This window comes from Toxoplasma gondii, chromosome IX (assembly GCF_000006565.2).
Source record: "Toxoplasma gondii ME49 chromosome IX, whole genome shotgun sequence".
NCBI lineage: Eukaryota > Apicomplexa > Conoidasida > Eucoccidiorida > Sarcocystidae > Toxoplasma > Toxoplasma gondii.
The window spans coordinates 2,972,076-2,984,642 of NC_031477.1; the positions used below are offsets into that span (position 1 = coordinate 2,972,076).

The 12,567-nt window shown below is 51.2% G+C and overlaps 2 protein-coding genes across 2 annotated transcripts; both read left to right on the forward strand.

Annotated features, from left to right (window-relative positions):
* Nucleotides 1–607: 607 nt before the first annotated feature.
* TGME49_289080 (HEAT repeat-containing protein) lies at nucleotides 608–6,191 on the forward strand. The gene has a single exon (XM_002368302.2). It carries the CDS (start codon nucleotides 1,444–1,446, stop codon nucleotides 5,050–5,052), a length of 3,609 nt encoding a protein of 1,202 aa, XP_002368343.1. The 5' UTR covers nucleotides 608–1,443; the 3' UTR covers nucleotides 5,053–6,191.
* Nucleotides 6,192–10,937: 4,746 nt separating this feature from the next.
* Nucleotides 10,938–12,564, forward strand: TGME49_289090 (hypothetical protein). Its single transcript, XM_018782063.1, has one exon. It carries the CDS (start codon nucleotides 11,471–11,473, stop codon nucleotides 11,954–11,956), a length of 486 nt encoding a protein of 161 aa, XP_018636387.1. The 5' UTR covers nucleotides 10,938–11,470; the 3' UTR covers nucleotides 11,957–12,564.
* Nucleotides 12,565–12,567: the final 3 nt, after the last annotated feature.

Genomic DNA, 12,567 nt, shown 5'->3' on the forward strand with positions numbered 1-12,567 from the left:
GTGTCGTGCTCTGGCCACTGAAAATTGTCAACACACAGTCCGCAGGCTGCAAATACTAACGGTAACGCCATCGAAGTAAAGTTGCGGTACATATGTTCGGTCTTTTCTAGCAACTGCAAAACCCTCAGTGGAAAGGCACTGGCGCCTGAAACGTAGGGAGACGTTCCAGTGCAGCAGGAGATGCTACGTCGATGGAGTAGCTGCGACCCTGATGTATGGTTCATTTAATATGTCGAATAAGACAGTCTGTCCAAGTTCCATATAGGGACACCGCCGAGCAACAGCCAACGTGTCCGATGGGCCTCTTCTGCGCGAGACCATGTAGTGACGAAACCAGAAATTCGGCGTATGCCGGAGAACATTGCCGATATATTCAGCTTCTTGCATATCATCAACGGTCATGTGTTCTCCGTAGCTGAGCATTCACATCTCGGGACCAGAACTCATTGTGGTAGTGTCAAGACTGCATGTGACCTTCCTGATCGACGAGTGACTTGCAGACAAACTCTGCATGCGTGTTGCTACAACCACCACCAGTCCGGGACTCGTCTGTGTCACTTGCCCAAAAAAACTCACCAACATTACCAGTTCTTCACTGAGAACAAAAGGATCTTGGCCGCATTCATGGAATTGATCTGCGCGAGTCTATAAATTTACCCTGTACAGAGGGAAAACCATGGTATGTCTTGCATGTTCACGGGCTAAAGCGGTTAGAGGGGGCTTCGAGGCAAGCGGATTGCATGTAGCGGGAAAAAACCACTGACATGCCTGACTCAGAGCCGTATAGATTCTGTTCAACCAACCACTCGTTTTTTTCGGTTTATACTAACTGTGGCTTGTGAGATGTGTCTCCGTGAACAGGGTTTTCTTCGCACCACCAGTGCCGGGTCACCCGGTCCCTGCGGTGGCGGTCACACCCGGGGTCAGCTCATGTCTTTCATTTCTATTTCTTACCAGCAGCAGCTCTCTTGCTGATTGTCTATACTTTCCCCTACATTAGTACAGCCGCAGCTTCGAATCGGCTTTGAAAGTTTTCTTAAGCTTCATCTTTCCGTTTCGACTAGAAAGCAATAGTGTTTTCGAAGACAGGCTGCATCACCGGAACAATGGAACATTCAACTGCCCAGTGACACCATTTCTATATTTCGTTTTTACTAGGACAACTTTTCGCGCCGTCAGTTTACCCTCCATTCAGCGTTCCTGAACCCCGAATGCATGATTCGTTTTCCCGTGGAGGACCAATGAGCCCCCGGAACTCCTTCGTAGAATAGTGTCAGGTCGGTCATACAAGAGGAATGACGTCCGTCCTCGTCACCCATTGGGGCTGAGGGCATGGCGTTTCGACGAGTACTTCTGTAAACATATCTTTGACATCATCTGTCCCGTCTCGTTTGATTTGTGGACCGGCAGGTCCACGTTCATTTTCTATTTCTAGTCCACGAAATGTCCCTATCCCCACTGATGGCGTCGACTGGCCCTCTTTTGGATCGTGCATCTGCAGGGATGCGGGCACTGATCAACATTGTCTCCAAGAGTGAGTGCCAGTATTTTGAAGAGGGACATTTCAACGCGGCGCAAGTGAAAAAAGAGTTGCAAGATGCAAGCGTGGAGTCGAAGGTAACTGCCATGAAGCGTCTTCTTGCCGCTCATGCAGGCGGTGCGGATGTCTCGGCACTGCTTCCGGAGGTTGTGAAGGCCATCGCTGTGCCCGATCTCGAGCTGAAGCGCCTTGTCTATCTTTTCCTGATCCAATATGCTGAAGGAAATCGGGATCTTGCTCTGCTATCCATCAACTCCTTCCAGAAAGACTTGACCGACAGGAATCAGGTTGTTCGCGCTGCTGCGTTGAAAGCACTCGCTTCCATCCGCCTCCTCGAAGTTGTGCAACTTCTTGTCATCTCGTTGAAGCGAGCGGCTGCAGACTGCTCGCCGTTCGTTAGACGTACGGCGGCGCAGTGCGTGGTGAAGGTGTTCGCCCTTGACCAGGACCAGTTTGAGGAGTTAAAAAGCATTGTCCTTACTCTTCTGGCCGATGTGGAAGTGTCCGTCGTTGGTGCTGCCTTGATTGCGTTTCGTGAACTGTGTCTTCGCCATTCCCACCTGCTTCTTCACGAAGGCGAAAGCCATCCAGACGACCGTGAGCAATACTTGGAGTGCACTTATACCCCGACCGGTGAAAACGGGGGGTTGCGGACGGCCACACCTCGCACGCCTCTCCCCGTACCGGGTCTGGAGGCTGCAGATCAGGGGAAAGACGCAAGGGAATTCCGAGGTCAAGCGGCTGCCCTGGCGCTTCTTCACGGGCATTATCGCAGGCTGCAGAAATGTCTTCTCCAGTTGGAGCCGTTTACTCAAGTCGTCGCTGTAGACATCTTCATGCGGTACTGCCGTTTATTCTTCGCTGATCCGGTCGAGCACTATCGGCGGCAGCCTTCTGCGACTATCGGCGCTGACACTTCATCCACCGATTTGGGGAGAACCAGTGAAAAAGGTTGGTCTGCTGTGGACCAGCATTTGAAATTGTCTCCTGAAAGGACGCGCGCGCGCTCCGGCGACAAGAGCAACGCAAACGCTGCCGGTCTCGCCTCTGTGACCATAGATAAGCTTACCGCGGACTCCCCGGGCAATCCTGTACCTACGGATTTTCGGTTATTTCTGTCAAATCTGCCGCTGCTACTCCACTCTGAGAGTTCGGCAGTAGTGGTAGCGGCAACGGCCGCACTTTTCTCGCTTCTGCCTTCTGCCACATCAGCATGGCAAGCTGCTGTTCACCCTCTTTTGAGATGTATGCACACGTCCGCGCCCGATCTGCAAGAACCGCTGCTTCATACTATTGCAGTGTTGGGGTCCGCGGCTCCGTCGCTGTTTATTCCGCATGTGCGCTCCTTCTTCCTTCGCTTCTCGGATTCCCCAACAGTCAAGCAAGCGAAACTGAAAGTTCTTCGAAGCCTCCTGGTTTCAGCGTCTTCACAGTATTCGTCTGGCGATGGAGTCAGTTCGCTGGCGCTTCTTCTGTTGACCGAGGTCCGCACGTACATTCACTGGCCAGGTGACCAAGCTCTGCTTTCCTCGTCTTTCCGCCTGCTCACATTCTTAGCTCTCCGGTTCCCGGGCGTCCAGGCCGCGAGCATGCAAACTTTCGTTCAGCTCCTCGACGCACCTTCGGCGGCTCTCGCCGCAGAAGCAGTTTTGGCTCTCCAGACGCTCCTTCAGCGCCAGCTTGAGCAGCAGCGCGAAAGCAGCGCTCGTGGCGGCCAGCTGGGCCATCTGCTCTTGCAACTGGTTTCACAGTTTCCGCGGGTGCATGCGCCACCAGCCCGCGCATCGGTGGTCTGGATCGTGGGCCAGTACCAGCGCGAAGTAGGCTGGGTGGCTGCTGACTTCTTGCGGCAGCTGGTCCCGAAGTTCAAAGCGGAGGCTGAGGAAGTCAAGCTACAGATCTTACTCCTCGCCCTCAAAGTCTGGGCCTTCCACTGGCTCAACAAGAGGGGACTCGCCGGAGACGAGAACGACAGGGTCTTCAACCCTGATGGGGAAGATGGCAGTGGAGCTCCTCCAGCAGCCACACGAGGCGCACAAAGTGGAAATGCACATGATGAGGAAGGGCCGTCTCGAGGCTCCGTGGGAGGTCAAAGGCTGGAACAGCTGCGCCAAACGTCTCGTGATGTCAGCGTGACACCCGGTTCTTCCCGAGGAGTGCAGACACGCGATGGAGTGACGGACGCGACAGGGCCAGGCCAGCAAGAGTCACTGCTTTTGCCAATGCCAACGAAGCAAGATAGTGAGAAAGCCTTTGCGCGGTTGGACGGGATGCTCAAGTATGTCTGTGAGGTGGCAAGCTTCGACAGAAGCTACGATGTTAGAGACATGGCTCAGCTCTATTTCACTTTGTCGCAACTCGCTCTGTCGACGGAGAGCACGGAGGAAAGGCAAGAAAGTTCAGAGGGGAAGATCAAAAGAGAGGACATGGCCGGGGAACAAATCTCAGCCGATGGAACGCATGGCTTTCACCAGCCTGAAGCAGTCGACCTCTCATTCAATGACCTTTCCGGTTTTGGCGGGGACGCTCTGAAACCTGGAACGCCACTGCGGGGCATGCAGAAGTTTGCGAGCACTTACATGCGGTTTCTCGCAGCTGCGCCTGGTGTAGAGATCCAGAAAAGGACAGAAGGACAATCTTTGGATACTAAAACGGGTCCGGCAGCACCTGGCCTTACCTGCTGTCACGTATTGCAAAATGGGGACGGAGAGCGCGAAGCTGACCACGCAGTTGGCCCAGACGTGATCGAGGATAGCCACGGTCCAGCCTTCGTTTTAGGATCTCTTTCGGACCATATGGCTGAGCGCATGCTTGGGTACGTCTCACTGCCACCGTTCGCTGAAGAAAATTCGTCTGAGCAACTGCGGTACGTGGAGACAGAAGAACGGCGCGCTCTGGTTGTTGGACCCTCTGGTGGCTTAGGCCGCACTGCTGGTGGACTGTCTCCTCACAAGGAGCTCAAATCGATTTCCTCCGACGACGTGGTTGTTAAGAGGAATGCAGCCGCACTGATGGGACGCGAAGCAGTCGCGAAAGCCGCTCTCACTCCTCTCGACCTCGACTCCTTCTACAGCGATCTTTGCGGGGGCTCTGGAAACAGCAGCTCGGGGGTGGACACAGCGTCGGCACCAGCGGGGCAGCAAGACTGTGGAGAAGCAACTGGACACCACACCAGAGCTGAACAGGGGGACGCCCGCGGCAAAACGAGTTTGTGGCAGATGTTTGGGAACGCCGAAGAGCTGGGTAATGACGCGGAAGTCGAAGCACGTGACACTGCGATTCAGTCAGGCACACACACCGGTGCAGTGGGCGGCGTTAAGAGCGCAACATGCTGCGAAGGTGTCGCTGTAGCTGGCGAAGATGATGAAAGCGAAGACGAAGATAGGGAGTGGCGCGCAGCTGCAGTGGGCGAGAAAGAAGATATCTGCGACGGGTCCTGTGACAATGACAGTAGTCGGGGAGACGACAGAGAGGAGGAGGGTGACTGGAAATTCATGCCAGCTGCTCGGTGACGATGCGTACGGTGACCACCGCACATGCCGTTTCTCACCAGGAGCTGCTGCAACTGCGTGCATACATTTGTTTGCTCTGATAGGAAAATGATATGTTGGTTACTTTGTGGTGTCGTGGCTGACACAGCGAAAAACGATGGTAGTGCATTCGGTTGCCTCGAGTCCAAGCTCTGCTGTGTCAAGGAGGCGACTTGACAGCTCCCAGTAACTGGCACTCTCCCTGCTCGAGAGACGGTACTCGTCTGTACAGTGTATCGGCTACAGCGAATTTCACAGGAATCACTGGTATTCACTGGGAAGACGGAATGCTAAATCCACGCGCAGTTTTACAAGCAAAGCAAACTCTTCGGCGGCTGTTGCTGGGGGATGGATAGGCGGCACAAAGAGGCGCCTTTACTTCGGGCAACCATACAGCTGCTAGTTAGTGCAGCAGTCCCTTTACGCCTACAGACAATAGCGGCAATGTAGAGTAACGTTAATCGGCAGGTTACATTTGGTGTATTTGAGCCTGTTCGTCTGCGAGTAGAGAAACAGAAAACAGTCCTGGTGGTAGAGGAAGACAAAACAATTGTGGTCCTCTCCGTGATGCACTCAGCATATTGAAGCAGAGCAGCTTTAGAAAGGCACCTTTTTCCGACTGTGGGTCCTATAGTGGATAGACGTGTACGACTGTGCTTCAATGCTCCTTACAGACAAATTTAACACGTTGTGGCAATTTTGCGAGGATTTGTTTTCCGTGTTGCGGTTTCCACTCGGAAAGCGCGGAAGGCATGTACCTTGGCGAGAAGACACTCTGTGGAATTGCTTGCTAGTTTTTCCCGCAGAAAGGCGCCTCTACAGTGCCTAGTCATCGAGAACTGTTGTCAGAATCTCCTGTCTCGTGTGTAGTTGTTGTGCCACCTGTCACAGGAATTTGAGTACTGTTTGAAATGCAGTATTTCCGGTTAGCACAATCGCTATGCAGTTCTCACCTGTGTGCTCAGAAGCAAGTGCATGAGCTACATCGACATATTGGTTGCTGCTTGCAGTTCATTTGTTGGTAAACTGCTTTCGAGCTGTCAACAGTTACGTTACACGTGCAACCATTGTATGCATGTTACTGACGGAACAAACGCTACAACTCATTTAATAGTTCGATCAATACCAGCGTGACGGCGCTGGAACATTCAGCAGCGCAGTTAAAAACGGTTCCTGACTAACGAGCCAAGTTTCCGTATGAACAGACACTGAACCACATGACAGGTACGTCATGGCGACGTTGTGAGTGAGATAGAAGTTTTTGATGCGAATAGATTATCAAACAAGTAACTCGATTGAAACAGCGTTTCCTGCGTTTATTGTGGAGCTGATTTTCCGTCCGCATGCCTTACCACTGTGTACGTGCGGACAGTACTCTTTCTCTCTAAACAGTCACCTCAAAGAGCTGCACGGGCGATCCAAGTCAAAGTGTGAGACGACACCAACATTTCCAGAGTGGCAGCAATATTGTCGAGCGAGTCACCAAAGAGCCCTACAATAATAATCGAACGCATGGCTTACTCACAGAAACATTCGCTTCTGACTGTAACACGACCGTTTGAATTCCGACATGTTTAGTGACACTTGCGGTCTTCCGTTCCTGACTGGTGACTCTGAAGGAACGAAGTTCTGGCATCATTTAGGAACGATGAGTAAAGTGGACAGACTGGCCTCTGGAGCCCGGTGCGCCAAGTCAAATTAACGATTCCATTGGAGCATGGAGGATCGACATGATTGTGTGGTTCTTATTGGGCGCCCCTATGCCAGTGACGCATGCTCGCACCAACACTGTTGTTGAGCATATGTGTGTGCCTTCTATGCTTGTGGCCGTGTGGCTGACGGACCGTTACACTTTCGGCATACGCAAGATGTGTTGCTTGGCCTTTCTCGTTTCTCAGGTTTGTTTGTTTGTTCGGTGTCTTCCCCGGTTTCATCCCCTCCACCAATTTATTTTTGCTGCAGTATTCATCTTGTGTTTTGTTCAGGCGTTTGCTCTTCCAATCGTGTGTCCTTTCAAGGCTATTCTCCGACATCTGGGACGGTTGCTTTCGGAGTTGGCTGTGTGTGATTCAGTTTACCATGTGCAGGTGAATTGCATCCAGCAAGGGAGACTGCACAGCATGCGGAATGGAGGCGGAGGCGTGCGTCCCTCTGAAAGATCCGCGGCATTGACTACTTTCCGTTTCTGTTATTTCAAGGCAGTTGAGTTTAGTCTAGCATGCTTTTTGGAGGACTGAGGAACTAATCACTGGCGGGGACGCAACTCGCTCTTTCGGGCTGGCTGTCCACTCTCATACAACCACCCCGCGATTCAGAGTGTCCGTCGTAAGACCATCTCCAGTTTAGAATGGACAAGTTCTGGTATTCGTGTAGTCCTATTTTGCCAATGGATACAAGGTGTATTTCGCAGGACTGAAATTAACTTTTAAATATGATTGGTACGGATAATCCAGCACGCAGACTCAATAGGTAGCCCCACATCAAAAACCCAGGGCTTCGAGTACGTTCGAACCCCACAGAGTGTCGCCCAGTCATACTGATCGTTTCCTGTTTTTCGTTTCGCTTCAAGGAGTGGACCCTGCCATTTTCAGAGGTACTGGGGGCCACCGGTGGAAGCACGAAGAGTTCGGGTTTCATAGGGGCGATTACCACAAAGCTGGCACGCGCTGACCATGTGTGAGGAACGGTTTCGAGAGCCTCTTGGAATCGCAAAATCGGCCGTGATGTAGTATAATATTGACCACGGCTTTTTCTGTGATTTGTAGACTGACGTATCTGTCGTTTCTTCCGATCTTACTCGTGTGTGGATGAGAGACTTCAGTTCATGTTTGTTCCACTCAGGTGAGAGAAAACCTCAGGTTGTCGATTACGGGTTGTAATAATATTGGTGTCTATAATGAGAAAGAGTGAATGGTTCAGGTAAATGGCCTGAAAGACGTCTGTACGCCTTAGTGGTTTTCTCTGAGCCTCTCACGCCAGTAGGATTCGGTTCTAGGAGACGGTCCGTTTAGTCTAGCGTCTCAAGGCGGGCCGTATGCCGAAACTAATTCCTCCATACCCCTTGCTGTGTTAAGGCAGAAATTTTCTCTGTATGCCTGCGTTTTGATAGAAGTGTCAGTTCTGTCTGGTGTTTGCATAGCGTGTGTACACCATCCAACTAAGTGCTGCCTCCTCTATTGTTTTTATATTCAACAGTGTAAAACAAATACTGGAAGACTTTCCACATTTCTTGAGTCCCAAGCTCAACACACCACACCGACTGTTTGTTGTAAGCACCTAATCGGAGGACGGGCTCACCAGGTGAGACGTCGTTGAACGGTTCATCGACTCGAGAAGGTGCTGCTCAGAAGATCCTTCCATTCGTGGTCCGTTTCCAGAGAAACAACACTGCACGCCTCAAATCGACGAAAAGTTTATCCACGTTACAACGATTCGGAAACTCTCCACAGATAGAGAATTACAGAGCGGTATCAGGCATCACCGAGCACGGGGTGGGTGATGGAGACAACAGATAACATAGGGGCATGCTGTCCTAGCGCAACATGCCCCTCAGATTCACGTCGTTCATCATCTACGCCTTTCGTAGTAAACGCCAGGAGACATAGCATGCCAGCTGAAGCCGGTAGCGCTGGACCATCAAGAAGCTCGACGCTGGAGAGCGGTGTTTCCGTTGATTCCTTCAACTCGAGGTCAAGTAAACGATGCGTCTCCAGGACACGGAATTTCATCAAAGAAAATGCACGAAGTGCTGCGGAACACGGAACCCAGCGTCGTCGGCCTATCATCGATTCTGCCGTTCCCCGACGACATGGAAGCTACGGGCAGATACCCGAGTACTTATCCGTGAGTTTGACTTTCACCAGTCTGAAGTGGTGCCGGATCAAAGACAGGTGTTGGCTACGCTTTTGCGACTGTGCTTGACAGTTTGGTACGCACGGTGTGTTTTCATTTTTCAGCCCCGCATTCTCCTTGATGGTGGAAGTCTTAACTCCAGAAGGGGCGGTGGTACATACTGTCCGACGGACAACCATGAGGATGGAACCTGTTTACTCAAATTGCAAACTGGGTATCAATTTGGCAGCCCGCACCATCTCGTCAGTGAACTGGTGCTTCACGCGATGAGTATGTACGGCTCCAAAATATCAGAAATGCACAGGGTGTCTGAGCAGACCATGTCTTGTAACAGCGAACGGCTGTCGGAGGTAGACGCAGTTGATCCCTTACCGGTCTGCTTGTGAGACACCTCGGGCTCCGCAAATGGATGTGCAAGACAGGTTACGGTCTATGATGGTGGCTTGCGTGTTGACCGACGGGATGTACTTGCGCTTTGTATTCGCGTCTGGAGTGCTTCCTTTTGCTTCTGCGCTGCCTGGCTGAAACTCTATCGTTACACTTCAAAATCTGTCGCCTTACTGATTCTGAAGCCGTACATAGGAATAACTTCATGCAGGGTAGGGCCTGTAGGAGAGGCAGTGCCTCGCCACCCGAGTCTTCCACAGTGTCTGCGTGTGAGGTGCTACCTTCAAACGTATGCAGCAAATAAAGTCGAATCTAGAGGAGAAACGACGCAGAGAACTTGAGGAGTCAGAAGCCAGGGCGCTGCCGCCGGGGACACGTAGGCTGAGCAGCGAAGAAAGGCTGAGCCTCATAGAGAGACTAAAGACAGAGCAGCGAGAGGCGGAGGTACGCTTGATGAGGGGTTACACAGCAGCGGTTATGCACGTGGATGCAAAAATGGCTGCACGTAACCAAGAGGGAAGCTGGTTGCAGGTTTCTGTGTAAAATCCTGTTGCTACTAAGAGTGGTCGCACTTTTACGGGATACAAATGATCTGAGTGCGTTTGAATTACTGTTTCAGCATGAGCTGGCAAGGATGCCAATTGCGGTCAAGACGCAATCCCAGAGAACTCGGATCGAATTCCTTGAACGCAAGTTGCAGGAGCTGCAACGACAGCAGGAAAAACTCTCTAGGCCAAACCTTCTAGTCGAGATATGATCCCCGTGTGAATTCATTCTACACTGCTGCGTTTCTAAAGTATCCGGTGGCCTGCTGGAGGCGAAGACTAAAAAGCGGTGGGTGGAGAGGTTCGCGTGTTCACATTCGAGTGCTGATGTTTCACGGTCTTGCCACCGGGAGAAACTATCACTAGCATGAAATCCTTTCGCGCGTGCTTGCGAATACAAGCTTAAGCCGTTTCATACGTGTACTACAATGGAAATTGCTTCCTCTCAAATCATGTGCCCCTGAGAAGTATCATAACAGCTGCGCATCATAAAAGGACACTTCGAACGGCGGAAGCGGGTCTTTGCCTTGTCTCCAGGACAATCATCTGGTAAAAATGCTTGGCCTGCACAGAGGTAAACATAAAACATGTGCTGTCCCTTAAGGTCCGAAATCCTCGTATGTGACTCGTAGACCGTGTAGCGACACAAGCACCTCGGGGCGCGGTGATCGTGTAAAACCCTCATCTCTAAGAGACGAAAGCGGGAAATCATGCTACGGTTACACAAAATGTAGGCCCGTTGCTGAAAGAGGTGGCTGACAGATGTCACAATAATCTGCAATCATTTGGTCTTACCAATCCAACAAAGTCCGACAAAAGGCATCATCGCTCAACGAGCATTTCCCTTCCATGATTGTTTGAGGGTCTCGGAGCGAGTTAACCGTTTAGCTGCAACAATCCACCCAGTAGTGATGGTTCGCAAGTAACTAATGGATAAGCAAGGTCACCAATCGTTGTTCCTTCATTAATTCACTCTGGATGGCAAACGCTAGACTGGCTAGATTGTCAACGTCTCGAGACACTTTATACGTGCAAGCTGACCAAATAAACAGGCACAAGTCCCAGATGATGAATGGCTTCCTGGCTGAAAGTGGGTATCGTCGTAGACATGATCGTTTTTGAGAGCTGTTGAGACACTGTTAATGCCAGGGAATTCTGCAAAACTAGGTGGGAAGTCGCTTATTGTGCCTAACAACAGGGTTTTGGCTTGCCAGTCGTGACACAGAATCGCTGGACAAAAAAACCTAGCCTGCTTGCAAAACACTCTGCCGAAGAGGAAACGGGTAATACGGGTTCCTTCGTCATTTAAGCCCCTATTTCTCTAGTTCGCTGCAGCCTGGCTCACGGTGTTCCTGAGGGCTGCAGTCGCAAGGGCCACCGCAGCCGCTGTAAATGCATTTCTTCACTAGGGGGACGACGTCCCGTAGCTTTTCTTTTGAACAAGTTAGGTTACTGTAGAAGGAATCAATAGTAGCAGCGTTCAAAATGTGTTGTCTTTTTGCCAGTGGCATGATTTGCTTGAAAAATCATGCATTTCGGCTGTCCTCACATCTAGGTTCGCGCCAGTGGCTATACGCAGGTCTCTCGATTGTCGCGGTCGACGCCATCACACAAGAATGAGTCTTTTCGCGGTTGCATGCGCGCAGCATGAGGACTCACCGGTATTTTTTTCGTTATTTCTCTGCTCTTCGCAATGTTATTCGCCTTTTAACTCTCAACATGAATGCTACTCGTCGGGACATCTCGGTATTTTGATCGCGTGTTTTCGCGCAACGCAGCGCGACTCGGTCTTCTGTGAGTTTCACTTGCCAGCGCCGCTACCTGTCCATGAAAACGAACCAGACAGCCAACTTTGCAACTTGAAGATTCCCCATTCCTTTTTAGTAATTTATCCGGTCTTTCTTTTTAGTGTCTCTCGGCAGTTTGCGACTACTCACCAGTGCGCTTTGTCCGCTACCAGGTGTGACTTTCTCGTAGCTCGTTCTTGTTGGTCTCGTTCCGTTCTCACGGAAGAAGGAACGGCTACTTTCCTTGATTGGAACGCGGTCGTGCACAGTTATCGGGAAAATACGTACACTGGATTTCAAAGTGGAAGCCTTTAGCCTCACCGCTTCTTTTGTTCTCCATGTGCCGCGTGGATTTGCAAGACTGGATAGATGCCGTTGCTTAGCTGACAGCGAGGCGTTTTCAACGCTTTTTCGCAGCGCACGGTTCCTGTCCTAGACCAGGACACACATGTATATTAGCGAAGAGTTTTCAGCCTCTCTCTTTGAAAGAATACCTGAAAGGCCTCGTGTCCACAGCAGGCGCTGCCGGAGAGTGTGTCTGCTACCCTCGGTGGATGTGGCCTTTTTTGACTCTCACCCAGAAATCTTTCCTCGCAAACCGTTCCGGAGTCTTCGCCCGATTTGACGGCTTATACTCTGTGTTTATCCGACTCGAGCCAAAGAAACGGCGAGACTTCAGATCTTTTGGTTTTATCATCTGTACTTGCCTTGGTTCCTTCCCACCTTGCCTGAGGTGTCTTGTACGTACTCTGCAGATGCATTTTGACCATTTGTTCGTGTACGTTGATACTCGGCTGTACATGTTAGATGCCAACATCCCGCGTAAGCCTCGACTTTATAGACCGCACGACGATTGTGTAAGTTTGTGCATCTATGTTGATTCTCGGGTGTATGTGTTAGACGCCATCTTCCTGGCTGCACATTCG

Excerpts from the sequence above, each read along its gene's own strand:
- TGME49_289080 (XM_002368302.2), top strand. The coding sequence starts at position 1,444 with ATGTCCCTATCCCCACTGATGGCGTCGACTGGCCCTCTTTTGGATCGT.
- TGME49_289090 (XM_018782063.1), top strand. The coding sequence starts at position 11,471 with ATGAGTCTTTTCGCGGTTGCATGCGCGCAGCATGAGGACTCACCGGTA.